Here is a 27,852-nt window from a genome sequence, read left to right as displayed (position 1 = left end):
TTGAGGAAAAACTCATTAGGGCCAGGGCCAGCATCAACTACCAGGTAACTTGCTACCACTCAACTTGGATGGCTCACCCAGGCCTGGCTGCTTGTTACTGTTTGCCACACCACAGAACTTAGTGTGTTATAGACTAGAACTTTGGAAACTCAGGTTTAAATCCCTGCTCTGCCATGGAAGCTCACTGAGTGAACTTGGCCCAGTCAGACACAATCTAACCTACCTCACAGGATTCTTGTGAGGATAAAATGGGGGTGAGGAGAATGATTTAAGATGCTTTGGCACCCATTATAGAGAAAGATGGCATAAAAATGAAATTAATAATAACAACAACAACAATAATAATAAATATAGCCGAAGATGGAAGGGCACATTAAAGATAGGTTGTTTGGCTGATAGGTGGGAAGGAGAAAAGAAAGCAGGGAAAGGTGTAGATATGGGACTTGCCAGGAGTAGGGAAATGAGAAATAGTGTGGGAATGTAGATACAGGGGAAAATAAGGTGCCCCCAGAAGTCCTTGTAGGTTCCTCACCATGCAACTGGACCTGGTCCAGTGACCAGTGCCACAGAAATGAGCCAGTTCTCCTGAGCTGAGGCTTCCTGGGGAAGGAAGCAGGGAAAGCTAAAGAAAATGGGGCAGAGAAAGGCAGGTTGGGTGATGGATGAGTAGAAGAGAAGGAATTCAGAAAAGAGAGAGGCTATGGGGGCTGACATGGAAGGAAAGAGGAAATGGCGATACAGTGGGAAATGAGATGCCCTCTGCAAGTCCTTGTGTGTTCACTTCTAAATATTAACAAAGCCAACCAATGTATACTTTAACTCAGGATCAAAAACTTCGCAATGGAATTGGGTCATACTGCCAACCTGTAAGCAACATGTAAGCAAGCAAGCAAGCAACATGTAAGCAAGCAACAGCCTTGCAAAGTGGATGCCCACACCCCTGTAGAACCACTGCTTCAATGGAAAAGTGTAAGACCTAAGGTCCTTGGTCTCAAGACAGATATTTGCGTGGTGCAGCACTGGAAATGGTTGCCCTACAAGTATATGTACATATACAAGTATATGTATATGTACATGTATTGTAGGTTGCCCTACAAGTATATGTACCTTCCCTTAACCTGATCTGCAGTTCATGTGGCATCCCATCTCTCCCAGTTTTGAAAAAAAGATAGCCCAACAAATCTTAACGTTGTCAGCCTCCAGGTGGCAGCTTGAGATCTTCTGCTGTTACAATTCTTCTCCAGATGACCAAGATTATTTTCCCTGGAGAAACTGGCTGCTTTGGAAGGTGGGTTCTATGATATTATACCCTGATGAGGTTCCCTCTCCTCTCCAAACCCAGCCTCCCCAGGTTTCATCCAAAAAATCTCCAGATATTTTGCAATCCAGAGCTGGAATGGCAACTCTAAATCATAAAGCATATGCTGCTGCAATCCACAATAGAAGACCTATATGACTGAAATCATAACCCTTGTTTTAGAAAACTGAAAGTCTCCTTTACCTTCCCAGTCCTGCATATAGGGAGCCTCTTCAGCTTCTTTTTCTGGGGAGATACCATCTATGAATTTGCCTTCTTTCATGACCTTAGTAATTTCCCGGAGTTGCTGAAGTAGTCTTTTCTCTTGGTCAGTAGTGACATTTTGGGACCTGCTATGGAACAGGCATCAAAAAGCCCATGTCAGACCTGGTGATATTTGCCAGTAAATGAGTTTTAGAATAATGGTTCATTTTAGTGAACCCGTATAACTATGCAAAGCCTTTGACTGTACTGAGATATACAAATAGAAAAACTGATCAGTCCACTGACAATATGTGCTGTGCCCATCTTCATAAGTGAGGATTGGGAGGGGGACAGATCAAAAGGAAAAAATTGATGGGTTATGTAGACCCACATATGGTGCCAATCTCCATGAGATAATACAAACAAACACTGTGATATGCTAGCTAACACATTTAGTAAAACTTTTTAAAGAGTCATATCTTTTGTACTCATAAAGAAGTACAACTTTACAATATTACAAAGAAACCCCCATCCAATAAGCACCCAGAATTAGGCTCATTTTGCCAAAACCATTGCCTTAGTCCCCACTAGGGTTGCCAAGTCCCCCACAGCCTCCAGTGGGGGACTTTTTAAATGTATGCATAGTGCGTGTGGCGCAATGATGTCTCTTGCAAGTGACATCATCATGGCGATGATGTTGCAATGCCAGCTGCTCTAGGAGCTTCTGGGGAAACTCGATGGTAGCCTTGAGTTTCCCTTTCCTGGAAGCTCCTATAGAGTTTTCCTGGAAGCTCCTAGAGCAGTTGGTGTGCAACATCGCTGGCACAATGACTTGTGAGTGACGTCATGTGGCAATGTCAGGAGGGGATCTCCCCGTCAGGAGGGAATCCCCCAAGTGGGAGAACCCTTGTCCAGCCTGGGAGCTTGGCAGCCCTAGTCCCCACTTGTCTAGTTATATATTATAAATGTAGTGTGTTTCTCAAGTGTTCAAAGAACAAGTGCTTTTCTTTTCCTTGCCGCCTGTATCAAATGGAAACTTAAATTATTAGATAAGTAAACAAATGATGGAATGATAAAGTTACATAAGTTAATTTATAGGAACTGTTTGGGTACTAGATTTTGGGCCAGGTTTTTAAATGGTTCCATGCTTCTTTGATATGACAGAAAACTACTGTGTCTTACCCAATTCAGATACCAAAGAGAATATATAAGTTGATTTCCCTGGACTTTTGTCTAAATTTCAGGATTTATACAGACCTTTAACCGTTCCAAGCAACTGTTGTTTTTTTGACCATGAAGTCATGGGGAAAAAATGGTTTACTCATTTAAAGCTTTCTATAGGCACCAAATTCCTGTTGAGCCTTCTCCTCAATGAACTGCCCTGCCCTGAAGTTCCCCTCCCCACTTTCTTTCTTTTTTTAATTTTTAGTTTCATCAAAATGGTAAATGGGGTCCATCTGGCCCCCAATAGATTTGACTTGAAAATGAAAGCACTATGCATAATTGTTACTGGGGTTTCTATTTCCCCCAACAAATCTGAAAATGTTTTCCCATGTTTAAATAGATGAACCAACAGCTATTATCTCCATTTTATTGAAAGGTGGAGCAAGCAGTGAAAATGAATCCCACCCCCCACCCCCCATATAACTTATATCCATAGACATTTTTTTTGCTTTGAAGTTTTACATCACTTTTCAAATTGGGGGTTGCAACAACCCCCAAGGAATCTAGTCTTTGCAACCTGAATTATTGAGTAGATAGTAAGAGCTCCTTGGCGCAGAGTGGTAAAGCTGCAGTACTGCAGTCTGAACTCTCTGCTCACGACCTGAGTTCAATCCCAGCGGAAGCTGGGTTCAGGTAGCTGGCTCAAGGTAGACTCAGCCATCCATCCTTCCGAAGTTGGTAAAATGAGTACCCAGCTTACTGCGGGGAAAGTGCAGATGACTGGGGAAGGCAATGGCAAACCACCCCATAAAAAGTCTGCCGTGAAAACGTTGTGAAAGTCACCCCAGAGTTGGAAACGACTGATGCTTGCACAGGGGACTACCTTTACCTTTCTTAGGAGCAGGTAAAAGCCCTGTGTTTGTGCTCTGTCAAAGCTTTCCTCATGCCCATAGCCACATGGAAAAGCTCAAACTGAGCTGTACTGCAGTTTTGGAAATGGGGACATTCTGTCCCCCAGCAGGATAAGCCTACACATGTTTGAAGCCATACTCTGAACCTCACATTTTCCAACCATGAAGCCTGGAACTCTTGATGACACCTGGTCACCTGTTTTCTGAGCTAATTGCTTCCCCTTATTCTTCAAATTTTGCAAGCCTTAGAGTGATCTTCTCAACTTACATATCTGGAGGGGGGGAGTAATTCAGATGACCCCAGCCACCTGACCTTTGCATTGAACTGTTTAGCTTCAAATTTTCCAAGCCTCTGATTTGACCATCTCAATTTTACAGGGGGGAGTTACTTTAGATAGCCACCTGTGAACTGAACTGTTCACATGTGTCCCCTGGCCAGTGACCACCTGTTTTCTGAGCTAATTGCTTCCCTTTGTCCTCATCTGTTGTTCTACTATGATCATGTTAAGTTTCAAAGTTGTAACAATTAAAAATGATTGTTTTCTTAAAAATAGACAGTTTTATAGATTCCCAACTATGCCTTCTGCTACATATCTCCATCAAAAAATTTATCTGGCTGGTTTAGCGTGGCCTGGACAGGCATCATCAGGCAGAAGTATATGCACATATGAACATAGGCTCAAAGGCATGGATCTCCTCTACTGCATTGAGGCAATAGCTTTCACTTATTTTATTTAAGCCACATTTGCACACAGCTTAGGGTTCCCAAGACCTACATAGCATAAAAACAACTAAATATAGCAATCAAAACACATAAACAGGAGGGATGGAATGCCAAATGAAATACACAAGCTTTCAGCCTCTGGTAGAAGACAATTACAGAGGTGGACAGAAATCTCCCTGGGGAGGGAATTCTATCATTCTGGAGCCATGATCAAGAAGGGCCTATCTTGGGTTGCTACCTCTCAAGCATCAGGTGGTGACGGCAAGCAAAGTATGGCTTCCAAAGTTGACCAGACAGGTTCACAGGGGAGTAAGTTTACAAAGAAATGTAAAATTAACATTTTATTTAATTTAGCTTTTATACTTAACTTAAAGCACTAAGAGCATATGAGTCATTTTAGATAGAGTCTCCAGCAGAATTCTTGCAATAATATTATGCAAATTTAAGATAAAAGAGCTGTTGTCTGTCTTCTTGAGTTTTTTGTGGTACAGGTGGACTAGAAATAAAGTAATAAATACAGGGCTTTTTTTTGTAGCAGGAACTCCTTTGCACATTAGGCCACACACACCCCTGATGTAGTCAATCCTCCAAGAGTTTATGTGAGGATGATGTACGGGAAGAAGGACATTGGGAAGCCAAGGAATGGGGTGGCAGGTGGTTGAATTTCATATGTGGACTCGAAACAACCTACCAAGTCTTTAACTGAATCCTTATTTCTCTTTTATTTAGTGATTTAATTTTATTGCACACAATAAAAGAAATTCTTGACACTGAGCTATAATAATTACACATCATTTTTTATTATATAATAGACCCAAAGGCATTAGTGGCTGGGAAATAAATGGGAAGAGTGACCTTTAACAAATTTTCATCTATTGAAAGGGATCAAGTGACTCATAATTTTTATCATCATTTTGTCCCATGCTGATTAAATATCACAGAAAGAGGAAAGCATTAGAACAACTTAGGTATTTTCTTTCAAATTAAAAGAGACCAGCTGACATCCATGAAACAAAGAGCCCCTGTCTAATTCTGATCTCATGTAGCTGTAAGAAGAAATCCTACCTTTTGTTTACACTGGTTTCTCTCTTGAGCTTTGTGCCCAACAGCTGAGGTGGGCAACTGAGATTCTAACTCCTCCCCCTGCCCCCCCCCCGGTCCTCTAAACTGTCTCTTAAAATGGTCATGTGTCTCAGCTTTGTGGGAAGAGGGAGCAGAGCAGAAGTGTCAAACTCTGAAATAAATGTCACTTTGTTAGGTCAGGCGTGCCATAAAATGTAACATGAGGTACTGGGAGGTATAAACTTTACAAAGGTGATTTCGGGTGTCAAATGGCAATAGAAGGTGAATGACAATAGCAGGCTTCATTGGATTAGGTGTGATATGCAGAAGGGTAGTAGGCATTGAGATACCACCAGCTGTAATGAGACAGTAAACCTAGGTCATAAGAATATAAGAGAAGCCATGTTGGATCAGGCCATTGGCCTATCCAGTCCAACACTATGTGTCACACAGTGGCCAATATATGTGTGTGTGTGTATGTATGTGTGTGTGTGTGCATATATATATATACACACACACACTTATACATACACACACACTTATACATACATACATACATACATATACACACATTTATATACACACATACACACACATTTATATATATATATATATATATATATATATACACACACACACACACTTATACATACATACATACACACACATTTATATACACACATACACACATTTTTATATATACACACACACACACACACACACACACTGTGGCTAATAGCCACTGATGGACCTCTGTTCCATATTTTTATCCAATCCCCACTTAAAGTTGACTATGATTGTAGCCACCACCACCTCCTGTGGCAGTGAATTCCACATGTTAATCACCCTTTGGGTGAAGAAGTACTTCCTTTTATCTGTTTTAACCTGACTGCTCAGCAATTTCATTGATGCCCACGAGTTCTTGTATTGTGAGAAAGGGAGAAAAGTACTTCTTTCTCTACTTTCTCCATCCCATGCATAATCTTGGAAACCTCTATCATGTCACCCCGCAGTCAACGTTTCTCCAAGCAAAAGAGCCACAAGCATTTTAACCTTTCTTCATAGGGAAAGTGTTCCAAACCTTTAATCATTCTAGTTGCCCTTTTCTGCACTTTTTCCAGTGCTATAATATCCTTTTTGAGGTGCGGTGATCAGAATCGTACACAGTATTCCAAATGAGACCACACCATCAATTTATAAAGGGGCATTATGGTGCTGGCTGATTTGTTTTCAGTTCCCTTCCTAATAATTCCCAGCATGGCATTGGCGTTTTTATTGCAATCGCACTTTGGAGTTCCTCACAATCCTCTCTGGTTCTCATCACCCTGAACAATTTAGTGTCCTCTGAAAACTTGGCCACTTCACTGCTTACTTCCAACTCCAGATCATTAATGAACAAGTTAAAGAGCATGGGACCCAGTACTGAGCCCTGTGGCACCGCACTGCTTACCGTCCTCCACTGTGAAGACTGCCCATTTATACTCACTCTCTGCTTCCTATTAATTAGCCAGTTTTTGATCCACAAGAGGACCTGTCCTTTTACTTCATGACTCTCGAGCTTACTAAGGAGCCTTTGATGAGGAACTTTATCAAAAGCTTTCTGGAAGTCAAGGTAAACAACATCTATTGGGTCCCCTTTGTCCACATATTTGTCCACCCCCTCAAAGAACTCTAACAGGTTAGTGAGGCAAGATCTTCCCTTACAGAACCCATGCTGAGTATTCCTCAATAACTTGTGTTCATCAATGTGCCTACTCATTCTGTCCTTGATAATGCTTTCTACCAAGTTTCCCGGTATTGAAATCAGACTGACTGGCCTGTAATTTCCCGGATCTCCTCTGGAACCCTTTTTAAAGATGGGGGTGACATTTGCTACCTTCCAGTCCTCAGGAACGGAGGCAGATTTCAAGGAAAGATTACATATTTTTGTCAGGAGATCCACAAGTTCAACTTTGAGTTCTTTCAGAACTCTTAGATGTATGCCATCCGGACCTGGTGACTTATTAGTTTTTAATTAATCAATCAGTTGTAGGACCTCCTCTCTTGTCACCTCAATCTGACTCAGGTCTTTCAACACCCCTTCCAAAATTAGTGGTTCTGGAGACACATTCCAGCTTCTCTATACCCTTCTTAACCTATGGTGCCCAAAACTGAACACAATACTCTAGGTGAGGTACAACCAGAGCAGAGTAAAGCCATACCATCACTTCACATGATCTGGACACTATATTTCTGTTGTGTTAATTATTTCTGTTGTGTTAATTAGAGTATGGGGGAAAGAGCACCTGAAATTATTTCTGTATTGATAGATTTTTCAAATGAATCAGGCAAAGTGCATACAAGTAACTTAGTTGTAGGATATGCAAAGAATTTCTCTGTTATTTGTACTTTCATAAGCTGAGATGTATGTATTTTAAAATATTTTTATTTAAAATATTTTTATTTAAAATATTTTAGTCCGTCTTCCTCAATGAGCCTCTTAAAAAAAAAACTGCAGAGCTCATTATACTTAGCAAATTCTGTTTTTCCATATATTCATGTACTGTAGACAAAATGAATACTGTAAAACATAAATATGAGATGAACTGTTAAATTTCTGTAACAGAATATTTCACAGAGGTTTAAAAGGGTGCCACTTAATTAATGCTAAATATATAACAAAATGTTTCCTGATTTCCAGCAGTCATTTTGTAGAAAAATAGGTGGTAGAGCTCATCCAGGGATTGTTATGCAGCTGCACCTACTATTCAAGGAGCAAGGAGGTGGAACTCTCAGAAGAAGGAGGTGGAACTCTCAGAAAGGTGCAGGAGCGGCACTCCTATGAGCTCCCACTGAATCTGAGGCCTGCTGATTTCTACCTGTATCAACAGAACGGTAGACCTACAAAAAAGTTGAAACCCCCTTTTTAAAAGCGTGTGTGTGCATTCCCATTATGTAGATTGGAATTTGATATTTTCATTTAAGCATAGGTCTGGAAACGCCAAAATAAAAAAGCAGGGCCATTGATGACAAAGTAGCTCCCAGCTATAAATAAATAAGGCTACTGTTTGATGTCTTCAAGGGATTTATATTTTGATTAATATAAAAGCATTTTTCCTTTGGAAAACTTCATTGCTTACTTTTGTCAATACAAAAGAGATTCACCTTCTGATGTAAGTACATACCTTTCACAGTTGGGTCCCACCCTACTGATTAATTTTTCCATAGCTTCTTCAGTCTCTCTCAGCTTATCTTGCAGTTGGGCTAGCTCATAGTCAGCTGCAACACAAATATGGTCCCAAATGGTGTCAGTAGCTCCAAAAGCTAGTGCTGTACCATCAGCAATAACTGCATGCACACACTAATCAAAGAGGAGCCACATGAGCCCTTTGCTAGCTAAGAGAAAAAAATGGATGTAATATTTTACTCTTCCCAAACTGAATGAAAGGAAAAATAGAGACTTCCTTGAGGCTAGGGAAAGGCTACCAGAATGCACCCCAAAGCTCATAGGTGGTGCAAGCGGCTGGGAGGATATGGCAGTGGGAGGAGTGTTGGTGTCAGAAGACATGCAAGGAGATATAATGGTGCTCCCTGCATGTCTAATCTCAAAAGGTGGGTGGGGAGGCTCTATTAGGTGGCCCCACTTCAGCCTTCTGTTGTGCAATGCCTGGTCCATGAGAAATAAGATCTCAGTAGTATGTGACCTGTTGCATGAGGAACACATTGACCTGGCCTGCTTGACTGAAACCTGCCGGATGAATCTGATGTGGTTACTCTGACACACCTCACATTGGCTATATTTAAAGTCCTTAACCAACCTGGAACTGGGGGGGGGGGGGGGGAGAGGGCAGAGTACATTTTGTGAACATTTTTCCAGTATAGATAGAAACCAGCTTTGATTTATTATACCTTGTGTGGGGCACAAGGGGCCAATTAAGGATCCTGCTGATGTACTCTTTGCCTAGTTCACCATTTGGATCTCCAGCTGAGCTGATAGAGATGCTTCTTTTGCTAAGAATCCAAAGGATGATTGTCCTTGGGGTTTTCAACATACATGTCAAGGCTGCCTTGTCTGGTCAAGCTCAGGACTCCATTGCTGCCATGACAACCATGGGTCTGTCTCAGATTGTAATGGGCCGAACACAGAAAAAAAGACATATGCTGGGTCTCCTTTTCTGAACCAAGCAGTTTGCCTCTGATCTGCATAGAGAGCTAGAGGTTCAGCCCTTGTGGTGGTCAGATCACTCTCTTCTGAAGGCATGGTTGAGCCTGCTGCCTCCTCCCTGCGGGGGCAGTGGACCAATTCAGATGGTCTGCCCTGGGAGATTAAAGGATCCTGCTGGCGTCTAGACAGTTCTGGGGGATTTTGAGAGCCTCCCTGGTGACTCCGTGGAGGCCCTTGTAGCTGCACAGAATGATAAGCTGACTGAAGCTATAAACAGAGTGGTTCCCGGGAATTTATGTTTGCAGTAATGGAGAAACTGAGATTGGGTGAAGAGTTTGAGAGAATGGTAAAATCAATATATACTGACCAACAAGCAAGACTTTGAATTAACGCAGATTTGACAGAGAAAATGGTAATTAGTAATGGAACAAGACAGGGGTGCCCTCTTTCCCCATTGATATTTATAATGACTTTAGAGATATTGCTTATGCATATCCAAGAAGATAAGGAGACAGAGGGTCTGAAATTGAAAGGTTTTCCTTATAAATACAGAGCATTTGCAGATGATGTAATGTTTATAAACGAAAACCCGACTCAAGTTACACTGTTGCTGCTTCAAAAAATTAAAACATATGGTGAATTGGCAGGTTTTTATGTGAACAAAGAAAAGTCAAAAATTCTGTGCAAAAATATGTCAAAGAGTAAACAGACAGAATTACAAAACTTAACAAAATGTGAAGTGGTTTCTAAAGTAAAGTATGAGAATCGATCTCCACATAGGGAATAATGAAGTGCCCAGCAGACATTTCCCTCCCCCTCCCTGTTTCTGGCGACTCTGAAGCGAGGGATTGGCCTCTCTACTTACGAGTTGCTGCCAACTTCTTCAAAGTAACACAGACACACCATCCCGAGAAGAAGCCTTTCAATCGGAGACTGAAGCCTCCGGAGGGGGAAAGGCACATGATGGTGTGGGGGCGGGGCTTCCCCCCACCAGCCAGCTGACTGGGGGCGGGAAGGAGCCTGGGAAAGCGGAAGAACCCCCGCTAGGACCTGGGGATTGGCAAGCCTAGGCACCTTTAAGACCAATGAAGTTTTATTCAAGGTATAAACTTTTGTGTACAAGCACGCTTCTTCAGATACACTGAAATGGAAGTTACCACAACATACACACACACCCCTATATCTACCTATACCTATATGTATGGACTGGTAACATCCATTTCAATGTATCTGAAGAAGTGTGTGTGCACACAAAAGTTTATACCTTGAATAAAACTTTGTTAGTCTCAAAGGACTGGACTCTGGCCACTGGACTCAAGGAAATAAAAAGAAAGGGCTTAAGGATTTTGCATAGTTTGCATTAACTACCCAGGATCAAACACAGATTGACTGGATACAGAAGGCAGGAAATTGCACAGCCTTGCAGTCTATCTGCAGAAGGCCTCAGCCTCTGTGCTTTATTTGGTCCTTCAGGGCAACTGATTGGTTGCTCTGTGAACAGGTCTGATCTATGCTGGAACAGGTCTGATCTAGTATGCTGTTCTTATCTATCTAGTTAGAACTTTCTTATTGTATTTTTCCTCCAAAGAGTGCAGGGTGACATACACTGAGCTCCCCTCATGTTTTGCTTACAGCAACATATGAGACGGGTTAAAATTGAGAGAAAGTGCTCACCTAGCAAGCTTTATGATAGAGTGAAGATTTGTACCTTGGTAACTGAGATCCTAGACCAACACTTCAACTATGACACCACATTGGCTCTTTGTTGGTCTTTGCTTTCCCCAAGTACACCAACTTGCTGTTTCCCAGTACAATAGCTCATTAGAACACATGCAGGGATGAAAGAACTGCCTACACACAATTAAGCAGTCAGGACTCCAGTATGATGAATATCCATACTGATCTATCTCTCTCTCTCTGCATGGAAGGGAAGATGCAAATGTTTCAAAAACGGCAATTCTTACCCTCAGTACTTTGTAACACATTCAGCATGGCATCTTACTGAAAGGTAAGTACTTGGAATTGGCCCAGACATTCATGTCAAGGGTAAACTACATTCACATATTTCACTTCGCCTCCATGTACTTTACTATTTTGTTTTTGAGTTGTATTGGAATAACCATCATTCTTTTTACAGGTATTTTTGTTGCTTAATGTTATCATGTGTACCGTATCATATATACACATGTGTGTTTTGTAAATGGCTATCATCATCATCTAAATCACACTGCCTCATGTATTACAATTCAGAATTTATTTCTCAAATGAAAGTCAGTTTCCAGGCTCAGGACAAAAACAAGCTTGACAATCATACTTACTTATTTTCCTGTTTGTGTTGCCAGGTACTGAAGGAGGACATTTCCGTTCAGCTGTTGTGGTTTTTCCCTTAGAAGAAAGCTGTTAATAGAAAATTATTATAATGGTGGCAATCATGGTAAAGGTGTCTTGAAAAGGCATCAAGAGAGAGAGAGAGAGCAATAAAGCCAAATAAGAATAAGAATAAAAACCCTGAAAAACTTTACCAGTTGTAGAAAACTATTAACCTATCTTTATAGAAGCAACTGAAGTTCAAGTAACAAAAAAATCTGTCAAGATTTGCTCTGTTCAAGTCATACTATACAGAAACTATGATTCCCGCCCCCCCCCCCCCCCCATGTTATTGTCCCTATCCTTGATGGAGCAGAATACCCGCTTTAAGATTAGTATAGCTTGTGAAATATCTTTCAGCAATCATGGCTCATTTGTTTTCTTGTGTGTAGCAACAAAAGATTTTCTTGCTATTTGAAGTTTGATTTTATAGAATCAGAATTTGCCATACAGCTGAGTGCCTTCCATGTATACAAAGGCTCAGCTATAGTATTTTGTTTAAGCTCAGCTATAATATTTTGTTCAATGACCTGCAACTATGACACCTGCTATACCAAAATGGAAAAAAAAAACTGATCTGTTGCAAAATTCTGTCCCAGTTTCAATCAGATGGAAATAAATAAAACTTTAGCATTATAACTTCTGTGAAGTTAGTTCAAGATTTGAAACATTTTCAAGAGATCATCTTCACACAGCTATTATCGTAATACTAAAGTGTTCACTCTTACCTTAAAAAGAATGTAGAGTATGTATAAAAGGATCCCAAATCCATATATCGGTATGACTTGTCCCACAAGACCTCTCCCACTGCCACCTCCTCCTCCTCCACCACCACCGCCTCCTCCACCTCCCTTGGCCTTGGCAACTGCTTCTGCAAGATGGGACCTTGGAAAATGGGTAACTGGTGATCTAGTCTCTGGAGACATTTGATGTTGCATTGTGGGTGAAAGCCAGCTTGTCTTTCCTAAAAATCAAAGTTAAAAGATCTATTCTGAAACAGGTATCTCTAGTTTATGATTTCCCACTAGTATGTGAACATATATCTTAATAAAATGTTCACATAATTAGGTTTTGTTTTGTTTTTAAAAAAACTTAATTATAATAATTACATAACAGCTTAGCATTTTGAAATTTGTCATATGCAGTAAGCTTCCATTATCCACCAATGGAAAGAAAATCTGACAAGCTTAATGTGAGACAATCATAAGTATGAATGGTGCAAGTTTACCAGAACTAGAATTAGATGTCTGGATCTATGAATATATGTGGAAAACCCTTACAATGACGGAAGATTGCCAATGGCATCAACCATTTGGTAAGAGATCAACTGAGATCAGTAAAACAGCTTTTCTACAAAGCAGAGTCAAGTTGCACTTTTAAAACCAACAAAATTTTATTCAGAATGTAAGCTTTTCTATGTAAATAAACAGAAAGGAAACAATTGACCAGTAATATAGGCATGAATCTGCAAACATCAGTGGAAGAAGAACCATCAAGATAGCAAGAGTTTCGTTTGATGGTCTAGAACACTGCAGTTTCCAAAGAGCAGCCATTTTAAAATTTATTTTTTAAAAATAATTTAAAAACCTACTTCTTTGCAGTGGAAATTCCTTTGCTAAATAGAGTGAATCTCTAATTGGGTAAAATTCTCCCTTGTGCACACATCACTTCTTTGACTCTCAGCCATGATGTGTAACCATCTGTTTTTACAGAGACAACAGCACAGAGATAGCACCCAAGCCAATATGTCATGTTTTATGACCACTCACAACTTTGAGATTTTATCTGATCATTTTTACAAGAATTATGATTTTTTTGGTAATGTTATCATGGTTGATATTTTTATACAGGTGTCTCCATATGTTGAACAGATATAACCAACAACACATTTAATTTCCAATGGAAAGTATTCTGAGATATTACCTCTATTTCACAATTCTAAGAAGCCACAGAAGAATTACAAGTATTCTCACATCTTGGTGACATTTTCTATAAAATGACTTAAATAAACTTTCTGTTCTATTGTACATATGCTGGAAAGTAAAGGCCAATTCTCAGGACACACATATACAGTGCAAGCCAACTTAGGGTATGATTATATCCATGGTAGTGTGGATATGTTAATTACTGTGCAAAAGCACATTCTGCTGTGTGTCAGAATTTAGTCGTAAACCCAAAAATTTATGAAAAAAGTAGTTTGTGACAGATTTTTAAGAGAACATATAACTTGATCTTCAAGGATTTCTAAGAGAAAAATAAAAACGGTATCTCTTGAAGAGGAAAAAGGCTATTCAAGATTATGTGCATCACAGAACAAATATCTTATCAAATCACAATGTGTGATGTCATATATATGACTAAATGATACCTTGTTGAAGACTATAGAAGGAATCCGTGCCCAATATGGGGCCAACATTTCAGACATTCTTAATTTGATGGTTAGGTACTTGTGTACATTCCTGAAGATATAGTCAAACTGGGGGGGGGGGGGTGCCTAAATCTTTTGGAGTTCAAGGATCACAGACCCAATCAGAACTTAGTTAAGAAACTAAAATATCAGAGGCCACAGCTGAGAACAAAGATTCCCAGGTATAAAGGTCTATGCATTATAAAGATCCTTTGCTAAGCCATAGCTGAGAACTAGATCATATAGCTAGTCACTGGTATGAATCTGAAAGTGTGATAAAAGAAATGTGATATTAGACTAGCAAAGGTGTCAATGATTGTCTTTTGTATTGGAAGTATAGCCTCTAGAATTATTTAGAACAGAAATGCTGCTGGAAGCAACATGCAAAGATAGTCTGAAAAAAAATGAGACATGAGTGGGTAGGGATTGCAAAAATCCTGCGAAAGCCTTTGCTTCATATGTACATTCACAATTATGCTTGTCTTGAGAAGATGTAGCCAGAACACATATGGAAAGAACAGCTGAAATCAAAATAAAGTTTTCTTTAAAAGTGGGGCATCTAGCCTATGGAAGCTCAGAACAATTCACAGAGAGAACCCCAGAGAAAAAGATGTAATACCAAGAAATAAAGTTCATTTTTAGGTTCTTCAACCACAGCAGGAGTGAAGCTAGGCATGTATGTGAGTGCTAGCTTTTTCTTTGCAATCCCAGAGAAGACCAGGCTTGTTCTTTACACTGAAGTGTCCAGCACATTGCACTGATGTAATAATATGAAATTTTATATGCTTTTACTTTATTATTAGGTGCTGTGAGTGTAGTTTGCTATTGAACTTAATAAACCAGTTTGATTTATAATGGTCTTGTTCTTATTAGAATTCTGAAAAGAACCTGCCCATTCAGCACATGAGTTGATTGCTAGCTGGCAGGATTCTAAAGCAGAGGTCCCCACCCCCGGTCTGTGGACTGGTACCGGTCTGTGGCCTGTTAGTAACTGGGCCGTGAGATGTATAATTATTTCATTATATATTACAATGTAGGAAGAAGAAGACAATGACATTGGATTTATATCCTGCCCGCCACTCAGAATCTCAGAGTGGTCACAATCTCCTTACCTTCTCCCCCGCCAACAGACACCCTGTGAGGTAGGTGGGGCTGAGAGAGCTCTCCCAGAAGCTGCCCTTTCAAGGACAACTCCTGCGAAAGCTCTAGCTGACCCCAGGTCATTCCAGCAGCTGCAAGTAGAGGAGTGGGGAATCAAACCCAGTTCTCCCAGATAAAAGTCTGCATACTTAACCACTACACCAAACTAATAGAAATAAAGTGCACAATTGTGTCATCCTGAAACCATTGTGCCCCACCCCCGGTCCATGGAAAAATTGTTTTCCACAAAACCAGTCCCTGGTGCCAAAAAGGTTGGGGACTGCTGTTCTAAAGGATAAACAAGGCACCAAGTAGCTTGGACACGATAATCATTTTAAAGTCACAGGACTTTTTAAGTACCATAGAAGTTTGTATGCCTATGGGCTAGGGAAGGCTTTCATCTTGATTTTTAAATAAATGATTTCTGTGTTTAAAATAGGATTCTTCTCATAATATTATTTGGAATCTGATGTTTTCCTATCTTCAAAAAACCCAAAAAATAAAACCAGGTGCCATTTTGATCCCAAAATAGTTCTCAACTTTTTCTTGCACAAATCGTTCTTTGAAATCACCTGAAGTCTATTCTACTGAATTATTAAAACAGACTACACAGTATATACTACCTTATTTAATAGGGAGTAATGTCAAAAGAAAAACATAACAAATGGTTGCTGAGGCAACAAATGTATCACATCATTTCAGGTGAGGTTTAAGAAACAGGAGTGGAAGAAGTCTTCAGAGACAGATGTTAGATTCATGAAAATGTCATTTACCAGATAAATGAAACAAAATACAATAAATAGGCAAAATGTTTAAAGCAAACTAATTTATTCAAGTCTCCCATGACTCATCTTTTACATTTTAAAACATAAAGCCACAATCAAACAGGTTGATGACTGCGGACAAGTTGAAATCCAGTCAATGAAAAAGCCATTGCTTTGGAAAAGGTGCTTTAATTTGCCCTCTTTAAGAACACCTACTTATTTTAAAAACATTGTTTGCGATCATATTTATGTTAGGCTGGATCTTTATTAAAACTAGTATATGCCTGCAGAAGTAGCATGGCCTTTCTAAATGTTACTGTCTCGAACTGGAAGTAGAGTCACAATTTAAGAACAAACAAAAACTCCATTCTGTGATAAACTAGAATTTCATGTTCTGAGCTTATCCTAGTTGAGTGCTATCACTTCATGAGGTTCACAGAGAACATTTGAACATATGATCCCCTATGGAGCCAAAAGTAATATAGTCCAGGAGAAGTTGCAACATGATTGATTTAAAGATATCGGGGGCCCTAGCATGCTACCTGTCAACATCTACCTGTCAAGAGCTTGGCCAATGCCACAGTTGGTGTTTGCCTCCCTTTCACTGCGGGGTTGTTCCCTGCGGGTTGTTGTTCCGATTCCACAGAGGATTTCTCCCGGAGCAGCTTTCAGTCTGCTCCATGTTTTCTGATTCTGAAGTTCCCACGACATTCAGCGCTATTCTCACCCCCCCCTCTTTTTTTCCACGCATGCATGTTTGCATTACAACACAATCAGTAATTTCCATCACTCAATGAATATTAATGAACATGACCACAATGGGTATCACTGCCGCATCCCAATTGAGTACTCGTCCATGCTATGCGCAGGGAACTTTAATGTACCTTGTCCCCCCTCTTTTTTTTAAAAAAAAAATGTGTGCTTGTTTGCATTATAATGCAATTATTGAAGCCAGGGACCACAGAATCCAGCCAAACTCATTAATACAAAGGGAGCGGCAGTCATGTGTGTCTTTGTCACCCAGCCATTGGCTGTTTATCCAAACACCAAGAATTCTAAACTGTCTGGGCACCGTTTGCCTTTCAAGCGTTGCAAACTGCGTGCATAATGGTTGATCACCAGTGGAGATAGCTATCCCAAATCAGCACAGTGCTCCAATTGATACTTCTATCCCTGAATTCTGCAACTAGTGCCCTGGCAGGTACATTTTAACGGGCGCACAAGCACACGATCAAAAAGAGGCACGTTGAATGTAAAACACACAATTATGCCTTGAAAACAGTACTGAAGCACAAACAGCAACAGGAATGCAATTTTTTTTGGGGGGGGGGTCAGTGAGGGAGGAGAGGAGACACTTTCCCCGAGGAACAAAAGAAAACCTAAAAGCCATAAAAGCACGGGGGAATGTACAATTGAAAGTGGTGGTTGGAGAACTGTGAAAAGGACAAGGGCTTACATTAGATCGCTATGTTCTGTGTTGTGCTGTAATGCAAACTAGAGTTCATTTAAAAAAAATTATTGCTCATTGCCAGACGTGATTTCAAAGGGAAGGAGGCAAAAGTGATGCGTCAGTGAATGATGCAATAACAGAGTGGAATTGTGGGTGTGGAATGATGTGGGTGTGTTCTAATGCTGCAGAAGCTTGTCTGTGCATTTGCAAAAGTTCCACACAAGAATCTAGAACCCTGCCTCAGCTGTTATTTTTATCACTTCTGCTGGTACTATCCATAACGGTCTTCTCTCATCCCCATATTTCTTATATTTCATCCACATATTCAACAAACTATTTCTTATATAATGGTAAGAGAAAAAAATCCATCTTTTTTCCCCCATAGTACATATAAGCGTGCCAGCCGAATTTATTTCCATGACCTTCCAACGCCAAAAGTTTTCTGTTTAGTAACATCACACATTCTTTTATCCACACTAAGCAGACTGCTTCATGATATAGTTTTAAATCTGGTAATTGGAATCCTCCTCTCTCTTTTGCATCTGTTAAAATTTTCATTTTAATTCTTGGTTTCTTCCCAGCCCACACAAATTTTGAGATCTTCCTTTGCCATCTGTTAAACTGTTTGCTGTCCTTCACAATCAGAATGGTTTGAAATAGATACATTATTCTTGGTAAAATATTCGTTTTAATTGCAGCTATTTTTCCCAGCAATGACAAATTAAGTTTATTCCATTTTATCATATCTTCATCGATTTTACGCCATAGCTTCTCATAATTATTTTTAAACAAATCAATATACTTTATTGTTATCTCCACACCCAAATCTTTTACCTTCGAAGTAACTTCACAACCCGTTAGCTTTTGTGGCTCCTTTTGTTTACTTACTTGCATATTTTTACATAAAATTGATTTTTCTTTATTTATATAAAATCCCGCCAATTCTCCATATTGTTGTACTTTAGCTAACAACAAAGGTGTTACTTGAGTGGGGTTTTCATTTATAAACATTATATCACCTGCAAATGCTCTATATTTATAAGTAAATCCTTTTATTTTTAATCCTATTTCTTTGTTTTCTTGAATTTGCATCAGTAAATTTCAAGTGTCATTATAAACAACAATGGAGAGAGTGGACATTCTTGTCTTGTACCTTTACTAATTATCATATCTTCTGTAAGATCTGCATTTATACATAGCTTTGCACATTGTTCAGTATATATTGCTTTTATCATCCTTATAAAGTCTTCTCCCAACTCCATTTTCTCCATAACTACAAACATAAAGTCCCAATTTAGATTATCAAATGCCTTCTCTGCATCCACAAAGAATAATGCTACTTCCTTTTCTGGATGTCTTTCATAATACTCTACATTATTTACAACAGTCCTAATATTGTCTCTTATCTGTCTTTTGGGAAGAAACCCAGCTTGATCTTCCTTTATAAAATTTATCAGATATTGCTTAAGTCGTTCTGCCAGTATTTTTGTGTGAAGAAAAGTGGTTGTCATATAATCAGCTATTAAAAATACAAGGCGGTAAAATAGAGCTGAAAACTGCGAATGAGTTGAATAATAAATATGATTGGTTTCAAATGCAACAAATAAAGAGCTTGGTGGAAAAAGATATCAAAGCTGAAGGAATATGAAAAGAACAAACAGAAATAGTGCTGCTTGGAGATAATGAAAAATTAATTTCAAAATTATGTAAACTGCTTTTGAAATGGTCTACAGAAGATGAAGTGGTGAAATCTCAAATGATTAAGTGGGCAATTAATGTAAATAAAGAAATACAGATGGAAATTTGGGAATATCTTTGGAAGAATTCTATAAAGCTTTCAACATGTCATAGTATTAAAGAGAACTGTTTTAAAATGATGTATAGATGGTATATAACTCCTAAAAAGTTGGCAAAGATGAACAATAAGATGTCAGATAGTTGTTGGAAGTGTTTGTGTGTATATGTGTGTGTGTGTATATATATATATATATAGAGAGAGAGAGAGAGAGAGAGAGAGAGAGAGAGAGAGAGAGAGAGAGAGAGAGAGAGAGAGGAGGTCTGGTTTTGCCTACATGTTTAATACAAGAATCAAAGGAAATGGCTACATCCTTGGGAATTCTGTGATTGGTCCGAGAAAATTTTTCAATTTTTTTGAATTTTGCTATTTCTTCTACCAAAAATATTCAATCCTGTTTTGAAGTTGTGGGACAAGAAACACAGGCTCCAACTACATCAGAAGGGCTCACTGGAACTTTTCACCATCACCTTTCAGGCAACAGAGAGCCCTTCATCTAAGGCAGGGGTGTCGAACATGTGGCCTGGGGACCGAATCAGGCCCCTGGAGGATTCCTATCAGGCCCCCGAGCCACTGGCTGTCATCTGCTTCCTTCTCCCTCTCTCTTGCTTCCTTCTGCATAACAGCATGCTTTGCATGGCTTGCTCAATTGCACAGGAGCTACAGAGCAAAGCCTCTGTTTTCTCCATTGGCGGAGGCTCCTCCCTTGGGGAAGCGGAGGAAGCAGGACTTGCTTTGCCAGGCTCTCTCAATTGCACAGCAGAGCTATTAAGCCAAGCCTCTCTTCTTTCTATTAGCTGAGGCTTCTCCCCCTCCTGGTCCTCTGGGGAAGGAAGGAAAGAGCCAGAGTTTCCTTTGCTCAGTTCCCTGGATCCCATGGGAGAAATATAAAGAAAGTACCTTTAAGACCAATAAGTACTAATGTTTTAGGCATGTTTAAAGATTTTTTTTAAAAAAAATATTTAATTGTGTTCGTCTGTGTCGTTTATAAAGTTTATATCTCTGCTACCTAATCTTAAATAGGTACACACAAGGCCCAGCCCAACAAGGTCTATGTCAGATCCAGCCCTCATAACAAATGAGTTTGACACCCCTGGTCTAAGAGTCCAAACTTACCACCAATACAGTGCAGCTCTAGGACAGATTTGATCCAGAACATTTGTTGCCACTGTACAAATTCACTCATTACAGTGCAGCGCGTTAGGTAAAAAAGTGGTTGCTCTTAGTATATTCTCAGCCCTGGAGAGGATTTTCCAAATGGCACTTATGTTTAAGGGTCTTAGTAGTTCATCACACTGACTTTTTACACCACTTGCCAGGTGGAACACAAGGCCTTATGTTGTTTTTATTTAATAGCAAAAGTAGTTTTACTGAACATTGATAAAGGACAAAAAACAAACAAACAATACCTGAATCATACTATCAGTAAGGCCACATCAGATGCTGTCTAACACTAAGCACTTCTTTATGTACCACAGCTTTTAAAAGCAGGGCTTTTTTTGTAGCAGGAACTCCTTTGATACTAAGTCACACTCCTCTTATGTAGCCAATCCTCCAAGAGCTTACAGGGCTATTATGCAAACTCTTGGAGGACTGGTTACATCAGGGGTGTGTGGCTGCTACAAAAAAAGCCCTGTTTAAGAGTATTCCCAAACCAGACCAAAGGCTGGAGACAAAATAGTTTTTAAAGCTGAAGGTAGTATGATAGAACTTCTGTTGCTCAACAAGACTTTAAAAACCTTCAAAACCTAACTGTCTTACCAGAATTCTAAGATGAAAAGTAGTAAATATATTCAACACATCAGCCAAAGTCACCATCACCTTCAATTATATTACATCTAGAAACTATTACCTCCCTCCAGTGACTCATCAAGCTTTATCCAAGTAGACACCCCTGGAGGGAATGCTTATTACATTTGTAGATAATACTAAATTGGAAGGGGTTGCATATACAGTAGGATACTGGTTGGAAAACTGGGCTAAAACAAATAAAATGAATGTTAACAGGGATAAATATAAAGTTCTGCATATAGGTAGGAAAATCCAATGCATAATGATAGGATGGGGGAGACTTGTCTTGGCAGCAGTATGTGCAAAAAGGATCTAAGGTTCTTCCTGGACCATACACTGATCATGAGTCAGAAATGTGATGTGGTGATGTGATGTGGTGGCTAAAAAGGAAATTCAATTCTGTGATGAATCAACAGAAGTATAGCATCCAGATCAAGTGAAGAGATGGTATTGCTTCACTCTCCTCTAGTTAGACCTCACTTAGAGTAGTGTGTTCAGTTTTGGGCACCACAATTTAAGAAGGATATAAACAAGCTGGAATGTGTTCAAAAGAGGGCAATGGAGAAGATGAAGGGTCTGGAGACCAATCCCTATGAGGAAAGCTTGAAGGAGCTGGGTATGTTTATCCTGGAGAAGAGATGACAGAGGTGATATGATCAACATCTTCAAGTATTTGAATGGCTATCATATAGAACAGGGTTTCCCAAACCTTTTCCCCCCATGGCCCGGTTATTTTTACACTTCTCCTTCGTGGCCCACTAAAATTTGGGGGTGGAGCCAGGAGACTTTGGGGGTGGAGCCGGGAGACAAGAAATAATGTATAAACAAGCCTAAAACTCTTGCAGTTTTTTGGGGTTTTTTTAGGAAAAGTAGGAGATGGTGGAATTTTGCACTGCAATTTTAAAAATAAAAAAATCAAGAAAAAGCACAAGGCTCACACAGCAGAAAACTAAAAATACAAAATGCTCTCGTCCTGGGAAAACATGAAATGGCAGCCTGGGGAAACATGAAATAGCAGGGCATTTCAAGCTTCTCCCTCCCCCAGGTCTACTCAGATTAGCAATGACAAGGAAGGAAGGAAGGAAGGAAGGAAGGAAGGAAGGAAGGAAGGAAGGAAGGAAGGAAGGAAGGAAGGAAGGAAGGAAGGAAGGAAGGAAGGAAGGAAGGAAGGAAGGAGAGAGAGAGATAGGGGGAAAAAGAAAGAAAGAAAGAAAGAAAGAAAGAAAGAAAGAAAGAAAGAAAGAAAGAAAGAAAGAAAGAAAGAAAGAAAGAAACAAACAAACAAACAAACAAACAAACAAACAAACAAACAAACAAACCTGGGAAAACATGAAATAGCAGGGCATCCCCTCCCCAGGTCTACTCAGATTAGCAATGGGAAGGAAGGAAGGAGAAAAGACTGACAGAAAGAGAGAGAGGAAGACAGGAGAAAAGACTGACTGACAGAAAGAGAGAGAGAGAAGATGGGAAAAGACTGACTGACAGAAAGAATGAATGAATGAATGAATGAATGAATGAATGAAAGGGAGGCAGGGGGAGAGAGTTGGAAACAAATAGAAGGGGGAAAAGAAAGAAAAAGGAAATATGAAGTAGGGTAAGGGAAAAAAGGAGTGAAAGAAAGGAGGGACAAAAGGAAGAAAGAAAGAGAAAAAGGAAAAGAAAAACGGAAAAAAAACAGGATGGGAGCAACTCACCTTTAGAAATGCTCTCACTGCGCAAGCGCCTCCTTCTCCCTCCCTTCCCCACCGATGGTATATTTCCGGCTTTGTAAAGTTCCCCCTCCCCACCTTCTTGGCGAGGGAAACAGAGCTGAGATAATTCATCGCTGAGGCATGCCGCTGGCATTTCGAAGGGACTGCACCTGGAAAGGGCGCATGGCAGATCCCTTTCCCACTGAAGTGTGGGGGAGGGATCAGGCATGTGCCCTTTCCAGGCGCAGTCCCATCAAAATGCTGGCGGCATGCCTCAGCGCTGAATGATCTCAGCTCCGTTTTCCTCACCGAGGAGATGGTCGGCCGGGGAGGGGAGGGGAGCTTTACAAAGTCAGAAATTTATCAGCGGTGGGGAAGGGAGGGAGGGAGGAGGGGCAGGGGTGCAACGCTGCAGGGGGGGAGGTGTGGGGGGGCATGATGTGGGGGGCAGCCAGGGGATGGGAGGTCCCGGGGCCCAGCATTGAGCCCTGCATGCCCTGGTGCCAGGTCCTGACCCCGCAGTTGGGAAACGTTGATATAGAAGATGGTGCGGAGTTGTTTTCTATTGCCCCAGAAGGTTGGACTAGAAGCAATGGTTTGAAATTAAATCAAAAGAGTTTCCAGAACATTAGAAAGAACTTCCTGACAGTGGAACAGGCTCCTTGGGAGGTGGTAGGCTCTTCTTCCTTGGAGATATTTAAACAGAGGTTTGGTAACCATCTGACAGCAATGCTGATTCTGTAAATTAGGCAAATCATGAGAAGGAAGGCAGGAAAGGTTGCATCAATGCTTAATTCTTGTGGCCCTTTTTCAGGGAAATGCTGATTGACACTTTGGGGTCAAGCAGCAATTTTTCTCCAAGTCAATTTAGCAAGGGATCCTGGAGGTTTTTGCCATGTTTTGGGCATGAAGCAGAGATCACTGGGGATGTATGTGTGTGAGGGAGGTATTTGTGAAGTTCCTGTATTATGAAAGGAGTTGGATTAGATGACCCTGGAGGTACCTTCCAAATCTATGATTCTAATGAAGCAAGGATTGTAAGTATTTTGTATCCAAAATATATGGCTATGTTTGCAGGACCAGGATGAACTGCTAGTGAGGAAGACAAAAAATTGCAGAAACACAGAAATGCATGCTGACCATAATAATGGTGCTGGCTACACAAAAGAAATTCTCCATTGCTGTGCACAATTACAGATATCCATTAGCAAATAAACTAAATCTAATAACAACTGTGACAGTGAGACAGTTGACACAAATGCTGATGAAAACTTGCTGCCCATTTTAAAAACACACATGAAGCACGAACAATAAAAGTAATTTAAATTCTTGTTTATTTCATATAAAATATCCAAAGCAATGAAGAATAAACAAAACAATTATTAACACTGAGATTTTTAATGAAAAATGAACACAATTACTACAATGGAGCTGTAATGCTTCAGTGCTTCACTGAAGAAATTACCATACATAAGGAAAAAAACCCTTAAAACAAAAAGAACATATGAAGAGCCCTGCTGGATCAGACCAGAGGACCCTCTAGTCCAGCATCATGTCTCACACAGTTCCTCTGGAGGACCAAAACAGGGCATAGAGACTGAGGGCTGAGGCCTTTCCCTGAGGTTGCCTCCTGGCACTGGGTTGACTGCGTTTGAACATGGAGGTTGGAAAGAAATAATACAGTGGTATAAAATAAATATAATGATGATGATGGTAGCAATCTGATGATGATAGCAATATTATGTAACTTTTTAGCTTTTCTGCCAATAGATAGATCTCTATCAAAAGAAAAGAGCAACTAACATAAAAACATGTTGCTGGAGCTGGAAACTCCATGTTCATCATGCTGAATCTCTACTAAACAGCAAACCGCAGGAATTAAAGCAAGAAGTACATTAGCCACAAAGGCATCTCAGTTAAATCATAAAAAAATAAAAAATAGTGAAACACTTTCAATGGTGATAAAAAAAAAGAGTTGGAGGAGATGAGGAGACATAACTGTAGGACACTCAGGACTCTTTTTCTAGCAGGAGCTTCCCTGCATATTAGGCCATGCCCCCTGATGTAGCCAATCCTCCTGGAGTTTACAGTAGGCCCTGTACTAAGAGCCGTCTAAACTCTTGGAGGATTGGCTACATCAGGGGGGCGTGGCCTAATATGCTGAGGAGCTCCTGCTAGAAAAAGAGCCCTGAGGACACTAACAATATAATCCACTGAGAGTTACTCCACTCTAAACTCAGTGATTTCAGGGGGTTTAGACTTCAGTAACTGTGTTTAGGGTTATACTTTAATTCGCACATTTGACCAGTGGTTCCCAACATTTTTTAGCACCAGGGACTGGTTTCATGGAAGTCAATTTTTCCATGGATGGGGGAGGGAGGGCGGCACTGGATTTCTTGCCATCCTAGGCCGCCCCACCCCTGCCCCCCATGGGGGGTCTTTAAATGGGGGGGAGATTGGGGCTGCTTCTGCTGCCTCCCTACTTGGCGGCAAGGAGGCAGAAACAGCCGATCTGCCCCCCCTCCCATTTAAAGACCCCTGTCAATCAGCTGATGAGCGGGGTCTTTTAAATGAGGGGTAGGTAAAGGTCGTTGCTGCACTGCCCCTTCTGCCCACCCAGGACCCAGGTGAACAAAAGAGAAGGTGTGGCCTAGCTCTGAGGCTGCCTCCCCAGACAGCTTTGGGGCGAGGCCATGCTGCCTCTTTCATCTGCCCAGGTCCTAGGCTAGAGAAAGGGGTGGCAGGGCTGCTCTGCCTCACTCTGAGGCTACCTCCCTTGCAAAGGGGGCAGCCTTGGAGTGAGGCCACACCACCTCTTCTGTCCACCTGGGTTCTGGGCGGGCAAAAGGGGTGGTGCAGCGCCTCTGCCTTACTCTGAGGCAGGTATGGAGCAAGGCCTCACTGCCTCTTTCATCTACCAAGGTCTCAAGCCAGTGAAAGGGCTGGTGGGTCTGCTCTGCCTCACTCCAAGGGGAGGCAGATTCAGATCGAGGTCACGCTGCCTCTTTTGTACACCCAAGTTCCAGGCAGGTGAAAGAAGTGCAGGACCTCTGCCTCGCTCTAAGGCAGCCTAACAGTGGGGCCACGTCACCTCTTTTGCCATACTGTCTCTTGTCCACCAGCAAAAGGAGAGTCCAGGCTGCCTCAATCCGAGGCTGCACTGCCTCTTTTGTCTGCCAGGATCCCAGACTGGCAAAAGGGGTGGCGGGGCTGCCTCGCTCCAAGGCTGCCCCCCAGGGGAGGCAGCTTCAGAGCAAAGTTGCACTGCCTCTTTTGTCTGTCTGGGTCCTGGGCCAGCGAAAGGGATGGTGGGTCTGCTCTGCGAGGCCATGCCGCCTCTTTCATCTGCCTGGGTCCCAGGCAGGTAGGCAACTTTGGAGTGAGGCCATGCTGCTGCCTCTTTTGTCCGCCTAGGCTTGGAGGAGAGTGCACACCAACGCACCGTCCCACCACTCTCAGCTTCCTAGACCTGCGACCCAGGAAGCCAAGAGCACGATGCCTATGTGGTCCAGTTGCTAACAGATATGGCCCGGGGGTTGGGGACCCCTATACTTGACTGCTGATGCATACAGGCTACGTGCGCAGCCATTGTGACCTCTGAAGTGGAAACACACAGAATACTGCAGAAGCTACCGGTAATGCTGTAATGTAAAAAGTTACAAGATTATTTTTAATATTCACCAGAATAACCCAACCCTAAACCTGTCACCCTTTCAGAAGTTAATTAATACAAAAAGAAAGGAAAATATGTCAAAACTTAATAGCATCTTTTAAAAACCAGAGGCAAGAACAGCCCCAAATTTACAGATTTCCCTGTGTCTAAAACCTAGATGATCAACCATAACGATCACCCAACATATAGCCCTGTGTAGAACTGTGAATAATCGAGGTCAGAATGGTTAGCAGGCTTGTTTCCAAAGCTTATGCAAATATAAATTTGTTCATCTTTAAGGTACCATACGATTTATGGTGTGGGTTGATTGGTATAGAAGTGCCATACAGGAAAGAAAGCCTTGCAGCATCTTTAAGGCAAGACCGACCTCCTTCAGCTCACAATGAAGTATCAACAACCAGCTTCTAACCCTCCAGCTTCCACAGCACCCGAATGGTAGAGGAGATGGACGGAGGCATAGCTCCGTCGCCCACTAAATGAAGAGCGGCATCTTACCCTCCGTCATGGCTGGGGCTGTAGGCGGAACGGCTGTAGTGCTGAGCTCTTGTTGCCGCGACCAGACCCGGGAAAGGAAAAACTTGGGCAGCAGTAGGGAAACACAGAGCACTAGACAAGAAGCAGCGGCCACCTTTCGAAACGTCGCGTACACCATGATGAGCACCCCAGGCTACCGACAAGCAAGATATTCAGCGACAGAAGCCATCAGCCGGAAATAATCGTTTCTGTCTAAAACGTCACATCCTCTCATCTCTGAAACACCGGGGGAAGCCTTCGGTATGGCCGTGGGATGGAGAGAATAGAGATTGTTGTTACTCAAAATGTGCTCTCGTCAGACGCATGCTCTTTGTTGTTCAGGAAGCCGCTGCCAGTTCGTCTGCTGCCACAATCCCGGCTAAGAGGAGAAAGTTGGAAGAGAACAGAAGAGCCGTTTGAAGCATATTCTGGCTGTTGTCCGGTCTTGTTGAGGTTGCGGCAGGAGAAAAAGGGAGGGGGACCTTGAAAGTAGGTAGTGCCGTTGCTCAAGGCATTTTGCCTCCTTAAGTATCGTTTTATGGAGCTGCCCTGCATTTGGGAGGGGGGGGGGTGTATAATGGGGGAGGCGGGTCTTGCCCTGATCTGGATGACTAGGAGTAGCCTGATCTCGGAAGCTAAGCAGAATTGACCCTGGTTAGTATTTGAATGAGAGGCCACCAAGAAAGTCCAGGGTCACTACTAGCAGAGGCACGGAAGGGCAAAACCACCTCTGAATGTCATCTCTTGGTTTGAAA

At 41.3% G+C, this 27,852-nt stretch overlaps 1 protein-coding gene across 3 annotated transcripts in view; it reads right to left on the bottom strand.

The window, feature by feature from the left end:
• Nucleotides 1-27,312, bottom strand: part of RIC3 (RIC3 acetylcholine receptor chaperone) — a 31,486-nt gene extending 4,174 nt beyond the window's left edge. The window contains exons 1-5 of one of the 3 annotated variants that reach the window (XM_060262759.1): nt 27,080-27,312; nt 12,602-12,837; nt 11,825-11,903; nt 8,527-8,620; nt 1,502-1,650 (exon numbers count right to left, since the gene is read on the bottom strand). In XM_060262759.1, the coding sequence (XP_060118742.1) occupies nt 1,502-1,650; nt 8,527-8,620; nt 11,825-11,903; nt 12,602-12,837; nt 27,080-27,236 (715 nt within the window). In that variant the 5' untranslated portion in view covers nt 27,237-27,312. The remainder of the gene's footprint in view (nt 1-1,501; nt 1,651-8,526; nt 8,621-11,824; nt 11,904-12,601; nt 12,838-27,079) is intronic. The other 2 variants (XM_060262761.1, XM_060262760.1) reach the window with 2 other exon arrangements.
• Nucleotides 27,313-27,852: the final 540 nt, after the last annotated feature.

Source organism: Heteronotia binoei, chromosome 21 (genome assembly GCF_032191835.1).
Source record: "Heteronotia binoei isolate CCM8104 ecotype False Entrance Well chromosome 21, APGP_CSIRO_Hbin_v1, whole genome shotgun sequence".
NCBI classification, from domain to species: Eukaryota; Metazoa; Chordata; class Lepidosauria; order Squamata; family Gekkonidae; genus Heteronotia; species Heteronotia binoei.
This window is presented reverse-complemented; position numbering and strand designations above follow the sequence as displayed.